We start from the raw sequence: 23,211 nt of genomic DNA, 5'->3' as shown, positions 1-23,211 counted from the left end.
CCCCGTATTATTATATTATATAGTCCGCGGAGGTATACCTATTATAATATAATATTATTATATTTGCGTGCGTGAGCGGAAAATATTTCCAGACAAAATAATAATAATATAATGATATTATGTAGGTACGTGTATTATATTTCGTGCGCGACGTTTTTATTATTATTATATTTTCCCCCCGTAATATTTTGGCTTTAGGTACCAATAATATACGGCAAAACGACGAGAAAAAAAACATATACACATATATAATAATATATACATTATACATATTATATTATATATGTATATCTATATATACGTACATATAATATATATTATAAAAACCTTATTCCCCGTGTACATATATGTATATATATATATATATATAAGTGTTGTGCGGTGTGTGGTCCGATCGATCGGGGCGCCATCGACGGTAGCGTGCTTTCGGCCCGTCTGCTGGTCGTCGTGCCGTGTAATTATCAAACGCCGCCACCGCGCTAGACCGCACAGTCACCACCACTACCGTCGTCTCCGTCGACACCACCACCACCCCTCCACCCACAACCGACGTCACCGTCACCTCCACATCCACATCCGTCGACACCACCATCCCGCCGACGCCACCGCGTAACCGACACCACCTCCACACCAGCACTCCTTTACGTTGCAACCAACGCAGAAATACGCACGCATAACCGACCTCGGGGCACAATGTTTATTGCTCTCCCACGAGTATTATTCAACGGCCGCCGTACACGCTGCACACTTCTGTGTCCCCGCGTCGTTATTAAAAGTCAAACTTTCGAAAAAAAAAAATAATAATAACAAAAATATAACAACAAAATATGTAAGAAATTTTTAGGGTGCGAGACTCCGTAATATATAATGTAAATACATATAAATATAATATTATATACATTACACACCGTCTCTCATGTTGAGCATATCATAAATATCAGGTATAATACAATATATTATAATGATAATACATATATTGTACACAATATATAGAATGACGCACCGTGAGGGGAGGGGGTTGTAAATTACTACAAGTAGGTAATCGCGACGATTTTTATATACCTATACCTATGCAACAATTATACAATATGTACTTATAATATATTATAGGTAGTGACCCGGAGACTTCACGTGACGAATTTGAAATAAAATTGTAGAGTTGAGTATAGTATAGGTATTATACCTAATATTATAGAATTATTCACAGTTGCATATTATAATATAGGTACGTACAATATATTGGACACGTATTTTTTTTTGAGGAGGAGGAGGGGAGTCGGGGTGAGAGTGCTGCAGCCCTTCCTGCTCCGAAATTACTATATAGTCGCGACGTGTGAAAACGTTTATAAAAACAGAGGAAGTCAGTCTGTTGTCAGTTGTGGAGGTCGAGTGTACCTATCGTCATTGAGTATAACCGTAATACCGTATAGCGTATAGGTCACTGTAATGGATGTGTTAAATTTGAATTCAATGATCAATCATATGAAAAACGATTCTGAGCGGAGACCATGTGTTAGGCTCTATGTCTCTATTTCCAGTGGTGTACGCAGGATTTTTCAATGAGGGAGGCTTGGAAATTAATTACAATTTTATTTTTATTTTGTCCAGTCTAATAATTGCAGACGTTTGGGTGAAATATTTGAAAATGCTTGTACGATTTCATCAACTTCTCAACTTTTCTAGTAGAAAAAAATATGCTCTGATCATAAGCTTCAATGGAGGTTTTTGGAAGCATATTGGATCTATAGTTCGTAATTTTGGGAGGTCGAAATTGAAAATGCTCAGTATTTTTAATATAATCAGGAAAAACAAAAATAAATGAAAATTTGTGAAAATTGTTTGGTAACCCTGACTAGATTGGCTTCATTTGGATTGTATTTGATTAATTTTAGTTTTTTTTTCTAAAAATGTCAATAAATAATTATTTTTTTGGTCAAAAAGCTTAAAAATGTAATACAAGGTTCATCATAAACTTTTATTATAGCTTTTTAAAAATATTTACGATACATGCAAGATTATTTTTTATAAGCATTTAAAGTTCAAATTTTGATAAAACCACAATTAAATTATAGTTAAAAATGTATAAAATATCTAATTTGTATAGCTAAGGCTTGGCAATTTAATACAAAGTCTTTCATACAAGTAGTTCATACTTTTACCAAAAACTTACTGATTATTTTAGGAAAATTGGTATGCAAATATGAATTCATTCTGTTAAGACGTATATGAATTTACGTCATGCTTATTAGTTGACGACAGTTGAAACTTGATAAATATTTTTAAAAAAGTAATAATAATACAGGAAATGGAGGGGGCTTCAGCCCGTTAGCTCCCCCTGCGTACGCTACTGTCTATTTCTAAGGATATTTTAGAGTTTATTTATACTACTATATATCACAGGACATTACTTGCGGAAGGTTGATCTAATTTTTGTCAAAAAGATCAAAAATATTTTATATTATTTTATCAGATAGGTATTATTGTTAATACAGCTTAATATAAGTCAATACCGATACGTACGGTATAATCGAACGGTTTTAATAGTTTAACATTAGTATTACTTCCGGGGCCTAGTACCAGTATCTACCTATATTGTACATACTTTATATTAGAGACATCACTTTTTTCCTTCGCACAAGGGTATCTATACTACCAAAACATTGTGAAATTTATACATGGCATAAATACTTGGAAGTTTTAACAAAATCGATATTGATGGTTACCTATTTTGTAATAAGTAGGAATACCCATGGTTAAAAAACCCGGAGAACTCACTCTGGATGTATATAATATATAATATAATATGTATATAATATATATAGATATCGAGTGTACCTCGTCATTGACTAAAGTCAGCCTTGTTATAAAGTATTATGTATTATAAATTAATTAATTAATAATATTTATATAAGATTTATTTATTTATACAGTTCATTTTGCATATTTACGACGGACGATCCTGAGGGGAGACGTGACAGCTTCTATTTCTAAGAATATTTTATAATATACTAGCTGATCCCATGCACTTCGTTTCCTGACAACCAATAATTATTATTATTATAGTTTCAAAACCCATGGCAACCATTTATAAACAAAAATGTCCATAGGAAATATCAAAATCCCTGTTTGAGCACCTCCCGGGGTTGGTCCTTTCCCTTTTTAAATTATCTTATCTTCTTTATGTACAAAACATTCCATTGGGAATTTCAAAATAATTTATGATTGGTTGCATGGTAATATGGACACACACACCGACGGAAATCTCAAAATAATAAATAATTGGTTGCCATGGTAATATGGAGACACACACAGACGGAAATCTCAAAATAATATATAACTGGTTGCCATGGTAATAAGGACACACATACACACCCACATTCAATCACATTTTTATATATATAGACTGACAAAAAATAATAATACAAATCAACAAACGCCATGTCGCTAGGTGTTCACTTAAAAGACCATAACTCTGGAACCACTTATCGCACAGCGTACAAACTTCACAGAAATCATCTACATATCAATCTTAATATGCCGTGAAATTTTTATCAAAATCAGTTCGGTGGATCTTGAGTTATAAAATGTATTCAAAATGTACAATCATTTTTATATATATAGATATTTCTATTATATACCTAATATTATTGTTATTATTTTTTGAGTCAGTAACAACTTGCATTTGAATCGTCTGATAAGGTTCACAGTATAAATAGGTAATAACTTTAAATTAATTTAAATATTTTAAAAATGTCATTGCATAAATTAAGATTAAAAAAGTTAGCAAGTGGGCACCCCTCAGAAAAATTAGAGCTTTAAATGCTCATAAAAAAATTAATATTTCTTTCCAGTAAAATTTGTTAAAATATAACGACTTATGAGGTATCATGTATTCAATTTTCAAATCTTAGATAAGTTATGAGAAACCTTGATTGAACATTCAAGTTTTTCAACCAAGCAAAAAATTATTTATAGATAATAGATAACATTTCTCATGTCTATAAATAACTCAGAGTCAAAATATTTTGAACATTCGATTGTGTATGGAAAATATTTATAAAGATATCTTGTGAAAATTTATAGTATCTACGACTATCTGTTTTTGAATTACTGATAACAAAAAAGCAAAATCAATTTTGTTGAAAACTAATATTTGCGTAATAATTTCCGTTTGTAAACTTAATTTTTTTCTTTTTAAAACAAAAACACATCATGGTAAAATCAATACATTCATTGCTCCTCTCAAAATCTAAAATAAGTTATATTTAACGTTTTAAATAATCGTAGTATCAATGTGTTCAGTGTTCTAACAAATTAATATGTCTATATAATAATTAGAGGCGGACTGAACATTCTTGGTCATTTTAAAATTATAAGCAAATTTCTTACTTTTATAGTTTAGCTGTTTATTCAGTAGTAAGAGAAGAGAACATGAACTTAATGGGTTATGTGTTAGATCTGACAAACCAATTTAGTCTTATTAATATTATTTTTTAGATCCCTACCCAGCAGCAGATTGGCCCACTGGGATACCCAGAAAGTTCCCGGAAGGCCGATCCTCGTATTAAAACTCTGAGCCGATTTATTTGGATTACAAATTATTTGATAAAATTTAACTGCATGTCTACATTTTTTGTTGTTTATTTGTATCACGATTTTGACTGATTTTGAATGTGATTTTGGCTGCATGCACCTAAAAGTGTTGATGAATCTTATACTTTAATTTAAAGCATCAACATCCTAATCAGAAATGTATGTCTTACGCTGACACTCACAAAAGGTGCAGTAATGCACCTGTTCTGGCTACTCAATAGTTGGCTAGCCTTTACGGACACAGTATTGGCCAAAATTGTATCTAGTACTACATTAGTACAGGAAAACTAGTACTGGCATACTTCGGGTGCCGAAGGAATAGTGAACAAGTACCAGCCCGTGTATCTAAGTAAATAAGTTTTTCCAAGCGTTGACTGAATTCTGGCATAATACGGACTCGATAATAAAATTATATAATTATTAATTAATCTGAGAACCTAACACACTAAATAAATAATACTACTACTGGCTCTGCATTATTAATAAAATGATATTCAGAGCAGGACGTTACAGCCACATATGTTGTCATTCGTTCTAGAACTTAGAACATAAAATATTAGAAAATAATTTAATACAATTTGTTTAAATATTTTATATTTTGAGCGGAGCAATGTATCATGAATGTATTGATTTTGTAATGACGTGTGTTTAAAAAAGAAATGTGACTGTCACCACTTTTTAAGGCAGTAAAAATGCTTTGATTTTCTTTTTTAACATCTTTTGTGGTAGGAAAGTGACACTAGTTGGTAATTTGGGTGGTTATAAACAAAATGTACGTACTCACATGTTAAACGTAGGTATATTGATTATATTAAATTAAATTATAAATACGAGAATTCCTAAAAAAAAAATTGTTTATGGAAAATTGTTGTTAATTAGGTACGTACTTATTATACTATTTTGGGTGGGCCTGCCACACAGTAATTTCCCAGGCCAAAATGCTTAGCCAATCAATTGCTGTCCCTAACAAATACGGAACTATTGGATCATCTAAATTAAGTACCCCATATAACTGTCTGCCCCTCGATAATAAAATGACAAAATGTTTAACTTTCACGTTTAAAAACTACATATGAACCCTATTTTCATTATTATATAATACTTCATATTGAACTTACATATTTTGCTGAGTACGTGAACTTTGCTTAAGTTTTCGATCTTGTGGTTTAATGTCTACCGAAACACCATTATTTGTATCTAAGCTATGCGATTTACGATGATGTATTAAAACCGATGATCCATTTGGTTGTTGTTCACTAAAATGAAATAACATTTTATTATAAAAATTATAAAAGTTAAAAGGCTTCAACTAATATAGCACCTCACATTCAAAAACTACCACTTCAACCTTCCACATAAGATATTGTTAAAATTAGGATACCTAAATATATTGTTTTGTACATTTGTGTGAGCCAAAGTAAAGTTAAACACATATTGTCTATGAGATAAAAATAAAAATATAATTAAAATACCACTACCTCTTGAACAGTTAATATTTTATACCATTTAAGTTAATATCTTATTTTTGTAAATATTGAATCTTCCATCAAAAATTGTATTTACACAGAATCATTTTTTCTATGTTTTTAAGTAATTTTAGAGTAAAATCTTAAATCACCCATTCCAAAAAAATTAGAGAATAATATTTTTAAAGGAATCACATTGATTTGTCTAAATATTGTCTCAAAATAATTTAAACATAATTTAAATTTACAACATTTTTTATTTATTTTGAAAGTCAAATAAAAATAAAATATAAAATCGATATGAAAAAATTATTCTGCGTTACTGCTTTTTGCCTATGTCATGCGTGGGCCAGAGAGAAAACAAATAGTGCGCTGAAATCCTCTTAATAATTTTATTGTTTTTCCCAGAGCTTTTTAAAATAATACTATGACCTCACAAGTGTACCAACTACATTACTTTTCCCACCAGAAAAGATATTTAAGTTGAAAATTGATGCATTATTTCAAATACTAATCGTGTTCATACAAAAAAAAATTAAACACATTATTGTAAAATCAATATATTTATCAGAATCTAAGTGTTGATAAATAGCTTTTTGGACTATTCAATAAACGTTTTTATAGGCCACTAATGAACCCGGAAAGATCGCTGGACTCATTGTCAATGTTTTAATTGTTTAATAATTTTAATCAATTTATAATATCCCAAAACTGCTACTAAATACAGCAATGGAAATTTTAAACACAAAATATTTTGTTTAAAATTTTCTATTATTTCCATATCATATATTGATATAACCTGATTATTTGATTTTATAATGTTTAAATTTCAATAATTAAGTTGTTAATCATCATTCATTTTTAGATTTTTCACATATTTCCGACCAAAAAATGTTCAAGACTGAAACATGTTTTGGTATATTCTTATATAATTATTTCAAATGTTTAAATAATACAACATTTGCCGGGTCAGTTAGTTATCATATAAAAATATATTTACTAAGACTTAGAATATTTGTAAAAGCAAGACAAATACATTTTTATTTTACTTTGAATATTTGTAATTAAATAATATGAAAAGTACATGCAAAATTTAAAGCACTCACATTCACAGACATACAAAAATGTTATAAAACTTTAATTCTATTTTATGCAAATGGTATGGAAAACTATTTTAGATTTTAACAAACATAACTTCCCTTATTAGGACCTCTAAACTCTATTCCGTTAGTACCAAGGCTATTTAAAAGTAATACAATACTTTTAACTTATATCAATAACCTACTGTTTTTTTTTTTTTTTTAGTTATCTCACCTTTTGAAATTATGATTTCCTCTGACTTTTAATGGTAGCTGCTCAGGAGTCCTTTGTATGGCATCTACGTTCAGTAATTTTGATGGACAAGAATCGGATCTTTAATGAATCGTGCAAAAGCAATAAACAAAAAATAAACACAAATAATTGCAACATGATACAACAAAAAAGCGTGATTGGCGGCAAAACACAAAAATACTCTCAAATAACAACATTATCTACTTACCTAGTGTGAACTGGCTGAGGTGGTGCAACTATAGTATTGGTAGAAGTATTATCATCAAATACTGGATTATCCATTGAATAAACAGGGGGAGGAGATTTTCTAATTTTTATGTTAGAAAAACTACGCATCACTGAATTTGTAAGAAAGCATTTTTTCTTTCCACGTTTTTGAGCCAACTGTAATAATAAAATTGTACTTATATATTGTTTAGATCATTGGAAGTAAATAGTCATCATATTAATATATTACATTTTCTGGGCTCAAGGAATGTGATGGTGATGCAGTAGTAGAAGGAGAAACAGCGCCAGCGACAGTATTAACCACACATGCAGCAACTGAATCTTTGTCAGTTAATGTTGACGTAGGTTTAGTTGAATTTGGCAAACCTATTGAAAGATAATAAACATTCAGATTAAAATCTACCGTACAACTAAAATTTATTTATTTTATAATACCTGTATTACAACACATAGATTTTATGTTGTGTGTAGGTGCTGATCGAACTCGAGAGGATGTTGATGGCATTTCAGACAACCAACTAGATACACGACTATGTACAGAAGGACTACTGCTACGAGGTGGTAATTCAGGAGGTGGATATAAAGGTAAATTTTCATCTATATCACTTTGAAAACTACAATCTATAAAAATATATTATTTACATAAATATTATGTACAAATTATAAGTATGCAAGTAATATTTCTTAATGACAAGATACAAAATATAGACTGACGATAACAATCATATAAAATAAAACTTTTAACAATTAAGAATTTATTCTAAAATTTAAATTGTTATATTTATAAACAATATTTATAACATTTATTAAAAATCAGTATTAGTATTTATTAGTTATGTGATTACAAATATTATTAGTTTAATTTTACTAACTTTGAATATTTTCTTATATTATTATTTCTACTAAGTATGATGAAAACTTAGATCAATTAGTAAACGTAAATATTTTTAATGGTATTTATTATCGACAATATAAATAAAGTATTTGCTACGGCAAGTTAATTTATCATTTTTATACATAGTATAATTTATAATATTAGTTCAACTTACAGGCTTTAATAAAATATAACAACAATATAAAATATCAAGACTGACAAACTGCGTTCAGAATCGTTCATCGTATCCACTGATATATCATTCAATTCAAATTTAATTCAATCCATTATAAATCCACTTAAAACCTACTGGCTACTGTACAGCAGAGCAACACCTACTTGCCTACTTTTTTTTCATTGATTACATTTCCTTAAAATCCAAGCCCTATTTATTTATATCAATTTGATAATTTTTTTTTATAAATTAAATTTATTTTTAGTAAGCGAAAAGCAAATGTATCTCCAATATATTATTATAAAAATGAAATGAATTAAGGTACAGTTCAATAAAAAAAAACTTACCATTTAATTGACCATTAAATGACAAATTATCATCTTTTGGTTCTTGAACTAAAGATGAATTATTGCTAGATTTTCCAAGTAGACGAACAGATATTCTAATAATAATTTATCAATAGTTAAAATTAATCTTTTTTTTTAAAAAAAATATAAATATTTTTATATTACTTTGCAGGTGTTACATAGTTTCCAGGAAATACACCAGAACAATTAGTTTTTAATGATGTTCCTTTATACCAGCCATCCTTGCAACATTCGGTAACCATATATAACTGTCCACGTTTTAACTCAAGTTCATCGGCTTTTTGAGGTTTATACGGATATAATGAAACATGCCTAAAAACAAAGAAAAATTTGATGTACACACAAAATATACACTAATATTACAACATGTAGAATCGTTATTCAAAGTTTTTGTGAGATCAAAATTAGTTTTTAAAATAATAAAATCATATCAATAATTTAAATAAACATCAAGTCTAAAACCCGAGTAGTTTAAAAGTATAGTTTTCAAGCTGTGACTAGTTGTTGTGGCTTGCTGCAGTGACTGCTCTGCTAAGAAACTTCCATATAACTATTGTGGTCAACTACTGAACTAGTCCACTAGCATTATGTTATGGTTTGTCATTGCAGCTGGCTGAAACTGTCAGTTGTAGCTTAGAAACCGTAACCAAAAAGGTAATTCTGATGCACACTGCTGTCGATTCGAATCTGGTTATGGGTAGTCATAGGTTTTTATCAGAGCAGTATAAGAGGACTCTATCCATTTGTTGTCTCTGTCTTACACATGTACGACATACTAAATTTCCATTCACTAGTTTCAATAGTGTGCTGTTAGTTTTAATATTAGAAAGAATTGACCTATTATGAAACTTTCAGGTAAGAACATTATCTGTAATAAATAGTAGGTAATCCCATTTTTATTATTTTTAATGCCCATTTTAATTCTATTTAAGGGAAAAGTCTTCGTGTTTTAGAGTTCATTAACGCACCCGCTCTAATTTCAATGATGCACTTTATATGAACATTTTGTATTGTTCATTGGTAAGATCTTTACTTAAGTATGGATCGGTTTTGTGGAAAACTAATAAATCTTGTTTATTTAATAAATTAGAAAAAATACAAAAAAATTTTTTACATTTTTATGCTTGTAAAACTAATTACCCATATAATCAAACTGTTGAAATTGCGAACTCTATAGGTATGCAGTCACTTAAAACAAGAAGATTAGTATATGATATCACGTTTATGTATAAAATCTTGAATGGTGTTATCGATTGCCCTGAATTATTACAATAAATTGGCCTTAAAGTACCCTCTTTTTATTCAAGAATTAACCCGCCCTTTTCTATTCTTCATTCAAAAAATAATTACTTTACTAATAGTCCGGTGTGCCGCCTACCAACATCATGAAATTTAATTCATAATTTTGATTTTTTTCGACTTCTGTATTAAGATAAAATCCTGTGTTTATAATTTAAATTTAGATGTTTAATTTGAATTGTATTCAATTGTTAATTTAGCAATATTTTTAATTTAAACTTACTGTACTTTTACCCTTTGGGGTGTTAAATATTTATTATTATTAAAATAAATAAAAGTAAAAGTAATTAAGGGTTGGCAATTTTTCAATATTTTAATTTTCCAAGAGATTTGAGCATTTTTGATTTTTAATAATTTACATACATCTTGCATGAAAATTAAAATATTGAAAATTCGCTGATGGGCTTATATTTTGTTTTGGCTTTTTGCAAAATACTATTTTACTTTCTATCACTCATTGTTGTGTCCGCAATCTAGAGTAGGTATTTCCTACCGATATGCTGTTGCATATTGTGCACAATCTAATTTGTATTATCGTATTTTGAAAAATTGGAAAATAAATGTAAATTTACTGCTCATGAAGGTAATAAGTATTTAAGAATTTATATTTGAAAATACATAGTAATTTGAAGAAGCGGCCCACCAGGAAAACTTCCGAATTCCCGGTAGCCCAATCCGCTCTTACTCACAATTATTCATTATAAACTATATTTTATAATAATTATGATAATAAAAAACTCACTTTGCTGGCAGTTGGATAGGTATTTTAGACCTTACATTCTGAGTAACTATTGGTTTAGAATGACTTCTAAGACTCCCATGACGATGAAGTTTAGAATCTTTCACTCCATTTACTGGCTACAAAAAATATATATATATATATAATTATTATTTATGTTACTTCACTATATTATATATATTATATAAGCTATCAATGGAACAATTTGATTTTTCTTTAAAAAACAAAATGTTTACTCTAATTATAATATGTAACCAATGGCAAACTTATAAATTAATAAAAAAAATATTCTATATTAGTTAGCTACTCTTTAGCTACCTATAAGGATTGAAAAAATAAACTATCCAAATCGCAAAAATCTATAATAAACTTTTATTGAATACAGTACAGTAGTTTTTGACTCTCTAGCTAACAAAAAGACAGACAAACATCCATTTATATTATAATATATAGATGGATAATTTTAATGGATTTTAAAACATAGTTTTTAACCGAGGCTTTTAAGTAAAATTGTGTAATATAAATTTAAAAAAAAAAAATGGAATAGACGCTTCTCTGTATAGTGTAGGTGTACAAGTGTACCTTTTCATTGAGTGAATAAATAATTTAGTTAAATATAAATTCTATTATAAAAAAATAAATAGTTCTGAGCAGACAGTGAGAACATCTTATTTTAATAAATATTTTACAATTAATTTATCTATATTAATATCATGGTCTTTTCCAAAATTACCATTTTATGGTATTTTCCAAAAATATATTAACCACTATTCTTCTGTAACGGGCAAAAAAATCTTGAACTATCTGCTAGATGGAAAAAGGTAAACCAACGCTTCAACTGACATTGAAAATTAACCAAGGTGTGACAAAAAATGTTTTTCATTCTAATTTAAGAACAATTATTTTTTTATTTTACTAATCTGTTCTGGGATGACTAGAAAAGCTACTATCTTAAGATGAATTTTGTATAAATTGGTGCTATTTATTTACCTGAGAAGATTGAATTTCTAAATTAGTATTTGGACTGGAAAAAACAGCAATATCGTCTTGTGATAAGATCTCAGCTGAATATCTAAAACACATATAAGTTCATTTTTTAATAAATCATATTATTTTTTAATACTTTATTGAAACACATAAAATGTATTTACATTGTTATTATAATTAGTTACTTTTAAATATAAACATTAACAAAATAAATCATGCTTAATATAGATTAAAATTAATCTTAGTATGGAGTACTTAAACTTACTTTAACTAAAATAATTACTATTATTTTAAATTATAAATTATTATTTGGTACACAATTGTTACAGTAACATATTTCAATTCAAATAATAGTTTGTTTTAAATTATACATTTTTAGTATACAAAATTGAACAAAAATAGGTTTATATTATTATAATATCTAGGGATATTTTTTTTTTTTTTTTTTTATATTTTTCGTTAATTCTGCAAATATTAATAATTTCTATGAAAACAAAGAAAGTACTAAGCTACTAATAGACAAAAAGTACATTCATATTTTTATGTATAACAATAACTAATGAATCTGTATGGTAAAAAATGGTTTATAATTTTAAACTAACCTCTTGTTTTCTGATGTATGAGGCCCTAATGAAAGAGGCCCTACCCCATTAGTGAAACTATGTCGTTTTGGTGGATCTGGATTTGATGTTGGTAAAGAACGATTTGTTGAATTATCAACAAAAGGTGCGTGTGAAGGTGACCGGCTAGGAGAGCTAGATGTGGTATCAGATGGAGAAGTAGTATTCGGAGATGTGGTAGTTGTAGAAGAAGATGATGATGAATTATTTTCATTGGTAACCTTAGTATTATCTAATACATGTTTTGCTTCATCAGTTGCATTGTGTTTGGTATTTGTTGACTGGCAAGCAGCTGATAGTTCAATTGGCAATAAAGGAGCAGCTTCTTCGGGAGTAGGAGGAGCTATTCTACTTTGAGTAGGCTGTGAACTGGAAAAAAAATAGTAAGTAATTTCTTATCCTATTTTACACATTTTGAAGATACTTACCTAACTGATAGTTTCATTAATGCACGAGCTATTTGATTCAAGTCAACAAAAGATAAAGGAAATATTCCAATGCGATTAGAAATTTTTCCCTCTGCCCAATTTTGATCAATCCGTCTTAAAACTGTAATTATATCACCCTAATAAACAAACAATTATTATTAATAATAATACAGTATAAAAATTAATGAAAACATTCTAGAATCTTTATTATTATTGATAAATGTATAACTAATATTATTTTAAACATAATTACAAATGCATAATATTATGTTATCGTTAAATGAATAAATTATTAAAAATTACTTTTGAAAATGATAAACATCCTTCATCGTCCTCTTTATTCATTTTAAAATCATACAATGCTTTACATTGTGGTATATGACTAGGAAGTGACGTTGGAAACACCTAATATTAAAAAACAAATAAAACCATATTAGTTAGTTGATTAATAATTATAATATTAAATTAAATTAATCAACATAATATAGTATAATACATATTTACATACTATGCATGGTAGGTATGACTATATAAAAATGTTACCCAACACTAAATCTAGGCTAAGCCTCCCAGAATGATGTGTTTAAATACACCAATATAGGATAGATGAGACAAAATATTTGAATGGTCAAATGACATGGATCTAACGTTGATCATACCAATCCTGTGTCTTAACATACATTGATAAAGAATCTCAAGAATACCATTAAAGTAACAATGTAGTAATTCTTTTTCTTTAGACTTTACAGTCCATTTAAGGCATTTACTACTTCACAACATATTTTCCTACTTTCACTCTCGTTCTGTCTTGTTCCTAGAGCACATTCCCAAAATCTGTTTCACTGTTTGCATTGATTTATGTCTGGATGCGACCTCTAAACCTTTTCTAGGAAAAGGAAAAAACACATTTTTTGTGGGAACTGCACAATTTTCGAAAAATGAACTGTACTAGTTTGTTTACTCCTTAAGTATGCTTTTATATTATCAGGCATTCAATAAACCTGAAATATTATAATGAACTTTGTACGCAATATTCACTATAAACAGATCAATAATTTGGGTTATCAATATGAATGAAATATTTTATTTGTATGTAGGTAATACACAGTAAGGATTTTTTTTTATAGATGACTAAGTTTTGTAATCTAATTTTATTTGAAACTATTAAGTGAATAAAAACTGCTTTGAAAAGGAGTCAAATGCTAATTACATAACAATGGTGCCTAAGCATTTAAAAAATGTTATCAATAAACAATGCCGTAAAATTCATGAAATAAATACTAATTTTAATTAAAATTTTAGAACAGTTATAGGTTCTTTAAATGAAACTAACCTGTACATATGATAAAGGAAATATACCAATTACTCCATTAGCTTCTCCTTGATACCAATTAGAATCAACTTTTTGACGTAATATAATCATATCTCCTTTTTTGAAACTTAAATCCCTGAAATAAGTATTAATATTTTAGTCATCCACGAGTATTTTTTTAAATACTCAATTGAATTAAGGTAATATTTCTAGTTTAAAGTTTAAAAATTTAAAATCAATAAATTTATAATATTTACCCAGGTTCTTTGGAAGAATAATCATATAATGCTCTTGCAAACATATTACGTTGATATGGCACCTTCAAATAAAATATAATATTATAAATAGGTATTTAGAATAATTTTGATCCATAATTTAATAAAAATAAAATTGTATTTGAAGTATGATTAAGGACTAATTTAAGAGGATGTCTTACCTATACTTGTTGTCACAATATTACATATTCACAACACAGAAAATAATAAATATACATGCAGCTAAATATGACGTTTTGTTTTTTTTAATACTACAGTAAATTGACCTATCACACAATTTAAAGGTAAGAAAAGGGTAAAAATATTCTCTATGTTCTATTGTATTATTTTATAATAATTTAATTATACTTTTATATACTTATTATAAAATTAGAATTTAGATTTAAAAAATCATCAATAAAACAATTGTTTTTATCGGCACATTTAATAACGGATCTAGGTACTTGTCTTTATATTTAAACTGGCATACCTTAAATATTTCTGATGAACTTACATTTAGTACCTATGTTTTGTGTTTGTAAGAAAGATATAAATAATAATACAAATTATGTAGTGTACTTTTAACTCTTGGAATTTAAGTACAAAATTAAAGAAATACCTATACCAGAATTTAAATTGAATATTTTCTGTTATATAATATTTTTTTTGTAATTTGTGTAACTTTGAAAGATTATTTGTTTGATAATTTGTTTATGTAAATAAACTGTTTAGGTTTGTATAAGAAAATGTCTATGTTATTAGGCATTAGACAATATTATATTATAAAAGTTTATATACCTAGAAAATTAAATTATAATGAAACTTTTTTTTTTTTTGTATTTCAAATATTTATCATATAATTTGAATATATGTTTTTTTAAATAAGTATAAACGATGTAGGGGTAGCAATTGGACTGTAGAAGAATGAAGAATCCGTCCAATGATAGAACTTTATGATAATTAAACTTGATGATTTAATTATAAGAAAGTTTAAATTGTGAAATTTTAAATAATTATTTTACTTTTCCACAATTATGAGACTGATTGATTTTATCATAATTTAAATAGATAAAGAAATTTACAATAATAAAGAAATCATACAATTATTTATTGTTATAGGCAGGTTGAAAGTTGAAGGTTAGGAAAGAATAAATAAATAAAAAAAATAACAAAAATAATCATAATAATATTAACTTGTTTCGATGTTTTTGGTGGTCTTTGATCTGAACATGCAACAGCTGAAGGTTTTTTAGGCGGTGATATTGTTGCATTTTTACTCTTCATACCTTCCAATATCCTCATGAGTAATACATTGGGTGGCAGTTCATCCACCCGACAATCGACAAGTGTTCGACATTCTGGACATCGTAGCTCTTTATGGGTAGCTACAATTTCATCTAGGCATTTTTTGCAAAATGTATGCTGACAAGACAGCACTTTGCTTGATGTATTCAAGCGTTCTAGGCATACCGAACACTCGAGCAAATCGTTTAATAACTTCTCGTCCATTATTGAGAATCAAGACTATTTATTCTGGCAGAGAACATCCTACACAGAAAAAAATATAATTATATTAAATAAAACAAATACGTAACAAATATTGTAAGTCAACGTTTAGGTATTTGTTTTTGTAAAATAATAAAAAATAAAATAATACACTTCATCCTTGTTACAAAATCTAACTCGTTGGATGATGTAACGTAATTGATTGTTAATTAATTTACTGCTGAAAAAACATCAGTTTAGTCGAGGAATGCCCACTCAATATTACAATATAACATAAACGATGTACCTAATTGACTCAAGTTCACTCGAAACGTCTTACCATTATCACAAGCTTTTGTGTCATCATAAATATTGCCATTAAAATGCCACGGCCGACGTAATTCACTCGGAATTGCAATTTTCAGCCGTCGACGACCATTCGGTTCTGTTTAATTAAACGCGTCGTCGCTCGACATGATAATATTATGAAAAATAATTTGCAGATTATATCGCGAAATCATTCGAAGAACGAAACCACGAAAAAAAAAAAAAAAACAATTTCGCACATCTATCGGTTCTATCTTTTATCCCCACCTCAACTTACTAGTTGCCATAAAATCCATCATCTTTTCGATCAGTGTAGCCAATACGACATACGTGTGAATCGACTCGATAAACGTGCGATACAATAATTTTTATTATTATTATTATAATATTATGTCCGCAGCTCGTGCACGTCTCGCCATTGATTGCCTCAGAATATAATATTGAAAATATTATGGAATTATGCTATTGCAGTAGGTAATAATATTGGGTAATGTGCATCAGTAGTGTGTCCAGGAATTTTTTTTTGTCGAGAGGTGGCTGATTAGTTTCATATATACATTACAAAATTAAACCATAATGAATGCAAAATTACCTAGATAGTGTTTAAAAAAAACCAAGTTTTTATTTTTTTTGCAGAAGGATTGAGCACCCCTCTGGTTAGTACACCACTAATGGGTAATGACTAATGGGTATATTTTTCTATTGTGGTATTTTAAAAGCTTTAAACAGGTATGTTTTCCTATGTGATTATTTGTGACGTTTGCGATGTAGAACTGTAAAAGCTCTACCAGCAACGGAATAATCTGAAAATATCTTTTCGACATGAATTATTAAATGATTGTATGGTTATAAAAATAAAATACACATCGTATACGTAAACAACAAACTACAGTACGATCACAGATATACGTATTTTATAAATTGGCGCTATCAGGGGGGAGCAACCATAGGAGCAAATAGGGAGAAAGCTTTAGAGGCTAAGCCCTTCCAAAAATGTCCATAGCCCCCCCCCTACATTTTGTTTTAAGCTTATTTAATATTATCAAAGTAAGGCTTTAAACGGGGGGGGGGGGGGGGGGGGTCAGGTTCAACCAATTAACTATGTACATATTTAATAGTATTTAACTGCCATGAGTTATGTAAACCTTTGTATTTGTTTTGTTATTTTACCTATTAACATTTATATGTGTTTGATTGTTAGGAAAATGGGTAAATGGGTAGTTTTAAAAGGACAGTTTTTGTGTTGGTTATTTTTTTTTTACCAATAATTGTGTTTATTTCCGCAATAAATTACAAATTCCACAACAAATTGTATCAAAATCATAATATTTTGATAAAATACGAAAAACTGTTTACGAAATACGGTCCAATACGTCAATAATAATAAAGTTATTACCCACCAAAGGCATAATGTAGAAAAATATAATATAAATATACGAATTTATATTGTAAATCATAATATTATCTACTATATTATTATCGTCTATCGGCGATTAGCATTAATGAATAATGAGTAATCAAACTATATTATTCTATAATAAATAGTGTAGCCGTGTAGGTACTGTTATCAGTCAGTGACGTATTGCTAAAAAAAATTTGTGAGTATCCGGTGTATAACTACTATCAATTTATTCTATGCTACCGACGTCTTTTTCTCGTACAATGGTCAAAATACATTTTATCGCTTCGCTCATTACAATAATTTTATCTATAATCCATTATATAATATTAAGCAAATTAAATACAAGTATAGTTTTTACTTTGTGGAGGTCGTTTTGAACCCAAAAAAAATTAATGAAAATTGAAGGTTGGATACATATGAATTTACCTACTAGTCTGCTGTCATTTTTAAAAACTCACCTCAAACTCTATACTCGTTCCTGGCTACGCCAATATAAATAAAATGTATAATTATAAATTAATTATTGTGTTTGTCTGTGGATTCAATGGTTTTATTTTTTTTCCATAGCCATATTATGTTTATGTGTTAATACTGCAAAAGACTATTGATGCAATAATAATAAAATATATTGTGATATTTAAAAACAGTTAGACGTAATTATTGTCAAAATAAAATTGTTATCTATTTTTAGTAGGTACCTCTGTACCTACACGTAGTTAATAATATTATGTAAGTAGGTAATTAGTAATTACATGTAGGTAATTAGTAATTACATGTAGGTAATTATTATAACTATATTGTCATTATTATTATAAAAAAAATTAAAACGTAAAGTGTTCACGAACGTTCATTACAAAAACGAGGATAGATAGGTACCTACCTACTATAATAATTGATAATATAATACTATGAGTAATAAATTGCAATTATGCAGTTGCATGCACATTGTCTCTCAACCGCTATTATGTTGCGAATTGCAGCAGTCTTATAATATTATATTTTATGATATACCTATATTGGCAATTGGCTTTATTATGCAGTCTGCTGCCACCGGTCGGTAGTCGTCAGACGGTGCAAGTGAAAAAGTATTGAGTTGATTCACCACGACATACCGAATCGTATACCTCCACACAATAATAATACATAATATATTATTATATATATATGAGCAACGGCAGGTGTATAAGCACTTATTAGTACGCAGTATGAGGAGTATGGCACGCTATTATAGTACGCAGTTGACTAGTTGAGTCACGAACAAAATCCTAATAAACACATACCTAGGTACTACAATACACACTCACAAAATCAATAAAATACAATTGCATAGAGTATGATAATTTATTTTGTTAGTAGGTACAAAAATTCAAAATAACATGTCGAAAGTATATAAATATGATATTATATAAAAAACTTTTCTTATTTCATATGTATTTACTTATAGTAATATTACAATATGATATTGACTATTAATTATAATATACTATTATACCTATATATAGGTATATATTATATTTAAGTACAAAATTATAGTATAAATAATTCGTATGTAGGGGCATATTCAAAGTGGTCGAGTGGGTGGTGGAGCAATCACTTCCATCCATGGATTTGTATTTTGGCGTGATATTGTATATCATATTATGAAAACTGAAAAGTATGATTTATCTGCAGTTTATCATAACATATTTATATCATGAAAATCGAAATAATTCAACCATTTTATAAAGTATAAATATGGGTGCTAGGCTATATATAATATTAAATGTTATATTTATATTTATATTATATCTATATAGCATAGACATATTATATAGTATAGCCTAACCTAAACGCTATGTAATATGATGTGCATTTAGGGTTTAGATACTGTTTATGGCTCAAATATTCTGAAAATCTTTAATATTTTAACTATCTTTGTGTAAGTGGTAGAGAATTGAGTCCCCCTTCCCCATTGGCCCCAGAATAAAGACTAAATATACACGTTTTCTGTTCGTATAACCAAATAACGAACAAATAATATTGTGTATCCTTAATTAAACACCATAATAAAAATTATGCATTTTGAATCTATGAAATAATTTCGTTTTGTATTAATTAAATTATATTTAATGCATAAATAATTTAGCAATATACCTATAGATATAATTATAAGTATAGGATAAATGTATAATAGTTCTTAAGAAAATATTTGTGATAGTTGTAACGGGAAAATGGTCATAACTCATAACTGTCTATAATTATACCTATGTCTCCAAATTCCAAATATTGTATTGCAAAATAAATTATTCAATAACATTTGAGAGTATTGTTGGTGAAGTACTTATACTATTGCGTTTTAATATTTATTACCAAATCTTGGCATTGAAAAACAGACTCTAAACCACTAAAACTATATATATAGTATAGCCATAAATCTCGCCAAGATGAAACTAATATTATACATAGGTATAATATATATATTATATTGCAGAGTACGCTATATACGCTTTATGTTGTTTTGCCATCATAGCCCATATACATTTTATAGCCTATAGCTTTATAGGTCATAAGTGCATAAAGAATATAAAGCAATTTAGTATCACTAATCTCCCAGCAGTCCCTGTAACAATGTATAATGTATATATATATATGCAGTCTTCTAGAGTAGAGGTTCCGAAACTATTGGTCGCGAATATAAAATATAAAATATTTAACATTAGCTGATCCTACACGGCGTTCCCCGTGAATTAGTATTCTTAAACTCCGTTAGTTGTAAGCTACGCATATTTTAAAAACATTAATGTGGGTAGTTTTAACCAAGTCCAAAATATAAAACTAAAACTATATCCAATTATATAACAACTTTCTAGTATTTTATTTTTTGTAACCAATGGCAACCCTATAAAACCAAAAATATTCGATTTTCGTAACCCAACAAATAAAAAATATAATTTAAAAATTGGCTTCAAAGGCCCATCCATGCACCCGGTTATAGGATTACCTACGTAGCAAATTTCAGAACCATGAGTGCGAATGTGCGATATAGTCTATTAGCTGTTGATTGATTACGTGCACACACACATATTGATATATATAAAGATACATATAAATATTTTAACGTTATTTAGAATAGGTATTCAAATCATTCAAATACTTCAAAAATTATTTCAATACTTTTCAAATATAAGATATATTTTTTTAATAATACAATATTTATTTGATAAAATGCAACAGTTGTTACAGTAACACATTGAAATATGATTTATTCGACGCACTATATAATATCAAGAAATATTCTTGATTAAATTATATCTATATTATGTAATATTCCCAGTAATGCTAAAACATAGCGGGAGACAGCGAGAGCAGTTGTCCCTATTGTAAATAATTCCAGATAAATATATAAAGGTGTGGGAACTATTTTTCACACGTGCGGGCAAAACATAAAGGGGGTATAACTATGTCTTTTTTTTAGACCCATCACCCCCCCCCCCCCCGCGAGACACATACTATAGGAGAAGGGTTTAACCTCCTATATTTTACTCTTCAGCCAATGCTGGAAATGTAAAAGTTACTGAACCAAAAGTATATACATTATGCGTTCTTCATTGATATATTATTTATTTACAGCGTAATACACTGCATATCTATAATAAACACTTTCGTTTTATCGGTACTTACGGTATGATAAATATTCATGTGCATAGGCTTGTGGCGTGTCTAAGATTTATCACAGATGTGGGCAACAAAAATTTCATGGTAGATACCTACGAGCCAGAAAAAAAACTCAAAATATTTTTTAGAAATTGTTGCCTATACATTGTACATGTATTATACCTCTCTCTATCAAAAAAATCTCCTAATATATGGTGACTCTTGAACTCTTTTTAAGAGTATGAATTATGATAGTGTGGTAAATTGTTACCGAATAACCTATATATAAGCGTCGAACAATATATAAGATGTCTATCGCGATGAAATCTGTATCCGAAAAATTTGACTCGTCGACGCTACACGTGATAAATATTTTACCATTTTTATTAGCGTGATAATATTCTATGTTATTAAAATTAACTCAAAATTCTGTGAAAAGCTGATGTCGCAGGTATGACCATGGCCATAAACACGCCTATGTCCATGTGTCAATGTGTGTACTGTGTAGTATACCTATTAAAAACTAAGGTGGGCATTAACTAGTTAAAAAATTAATGCTGAATTAAAAGTAAATCTTTTTAATAAAATGCTACTTTACTAGTTATAGTTAATTTTCTATTCAACTCAATAACTAAACTAAGAATCCATTGAAGAATTTAACTATTTCCAGTTAATTTGAAAAATGATAGGTGCCTAATAGTTGTAAGCACATCAATCAAAAATTGTTATTAATATTATAGAACTGGGAAACGAATAACTCGATATTATGTTGTATTATCCTACATGGCAAATAAATAAATTGAAAGCTGTGTTTATTTAAATTAATTGTATAACATTTAATATGTTACGGAAGGGGTTTGCAATTATTTTAATATGCGTGCATACTTTATCAATTCGTCACTGCAATAATTTTTGAATGAGAGTATGACTCGATGTTTCAGTCCCCAGAGCAGCGGCGTAGGTACGATTTTTTTCCGGGGGGGGGGGGGGGGGTTTAAAATATATTTATGATACAAATTACAAGTTATTAGTTAAACTAAACGTCATTTTTATTTTGTTTCAAATTGGTATTAGTTATAAATAGTTGCAATAGTTTTATTTTAGACTGTTATAATAATTCATAAAATAAAATCCACTCGACGTCGTTATCGCTGTTTTTGTCGATTTTATAATTGGTTATTATTTCAGTAATAGTTATCGAGGCCTACCTATGATAAAATTGTTATCGACGATAATTTTGTCGACTTGTCGTCCTATATAATTTATTATTCGTACCGTCGGCAGTTTGCCGAAAGTCTCTTATCACAACAATTTTCCCAAAACAAAATACCAATATAAAAAAGGTGGGTAAGTGGATTTCGCTCTGCTGTACAGTAGGTTAGAAGTGGGTCACTGTATAATGGACAGTATTAAATTTGAATTCAATGATATAATATCACTGTATAAGAAAAACGATTCTGAGCGGAGACGGTATGTCAGTCTATGTATAAGACATAATATTATATTATAGTCTATAGTTTTTAAAAAAAATGTACCTATATAAGGTACCTATAATAAATTCCAAATTAATCATATCATAATATCTATTAGGTACTTATAACGCGTTATACGATCAACAAAAAACCGTGGTACTATCATAGATATATAATAGTATACTTTAGAAGGTTTCAGGTACCCACGAATAATATT

The 23,211-nt window shown here is 28.5% G+C and overlaps 1 protein-coding gene across 2 annotated transcripts in view; it reads right to left on the bottom strand.

The window, feature by feature from the left end:
• Window positions 1-16,721, bottom strand: part of LOC100160014 (E3 ubiquitin-protein ligase SH3RF3) — a 19,045-nt gene extending 2,324 nt beyond the window's left edge. The window contains exons 1-16 of one of the 2 annotated variants that reach the window (XM_001946759.5): window positions 16,501-16,721; window positions 15,870-16,223; window positions 14,679-14,740; window positions 14,443-14,557; window positions 13,413-13,514; window positions 13,110-13,246; window positions 12,664-13,050; window positions 12,065-12,146; window positions 11,078-11,193; window positions 9,181-9,348; window positions 9,016-9,110; window positions 8,055-8,240; window positions 7,849-7,985; window positions 7,600-7,775; window positions 7,374-7,472; window positions 5,712-5,849 (exon numbers count right to left, since the gene is read on the bottom strand). In XM_001946759.5, coding sequence (XP_001946794.1) covers window positions 5,712-5,849; window positions 7,374-7,472; window positions 7,600-7,775; window positions 7,849-7,985; window positions 8,055-8,240; window positions 9,016-9,110; window positions 9,181-9,348; window positions 11,078-11,193; window positions 12,065-12,146; window positions 12,664-13,050; window positions 13,110-13,246; window positions 13,413-13,514; window positions 14,443-14,557; window positions 14,679-14,740; window positions 15,870-16,184 — 2,315 coding nt within the window. In that variant the 5' untranslated portion in view covers window positions 16,185-16,223; window positions 16,501-16,721. The remainder of the gene's footprint in view (window positions 1-5,711; window positions 5,850-7,373; window positions 7,473-7,599; window positions 7,776-7,848; window positions 7,986-8,054; window positions 8,241-9,015; window positions 9,111-9,180; window positions 9,349-11,077; window positions 11,194-12,064; window positions 12,147-12,663; window positions 13,051-13,109; window positions 13,247-13,412; window positions 13,515-14,442; window positions 14,558-14,678; window positions 14,741-15,869; window positions 16,224-16,500) is intronic. The other variant, XM_008182227.3, reaches the window with a different exon arrangement.
• Between the last annotated feature and the right edge of the window lie 6,490 nt (window positions 16,722-23,211).

This window comes from Acyrthosiphon pisum, unplaced genomic scaffold (assembly GCF_005508785.2).
Source record: "Acyrthosiphon pisum isolate AL4f unplaced genomic scaffold, pea_aphid_22Mar2018_4r6ur Scaffold_21966;HRSCAF=25449, whole genome shotgun sequence".
In the NCBI taxonomy this organism is placed as follows: Eukaryota; Metazoa; Arthropoda; class Insecta; order Hemiptera; family Aphididae; genus Acyrthosiphon; species Acyrthosiphon pisum.
Note: the sequence above shows the minus strand (reverse complement) of the source record. Positions and strands in the feature narration are given on the sequence as shown.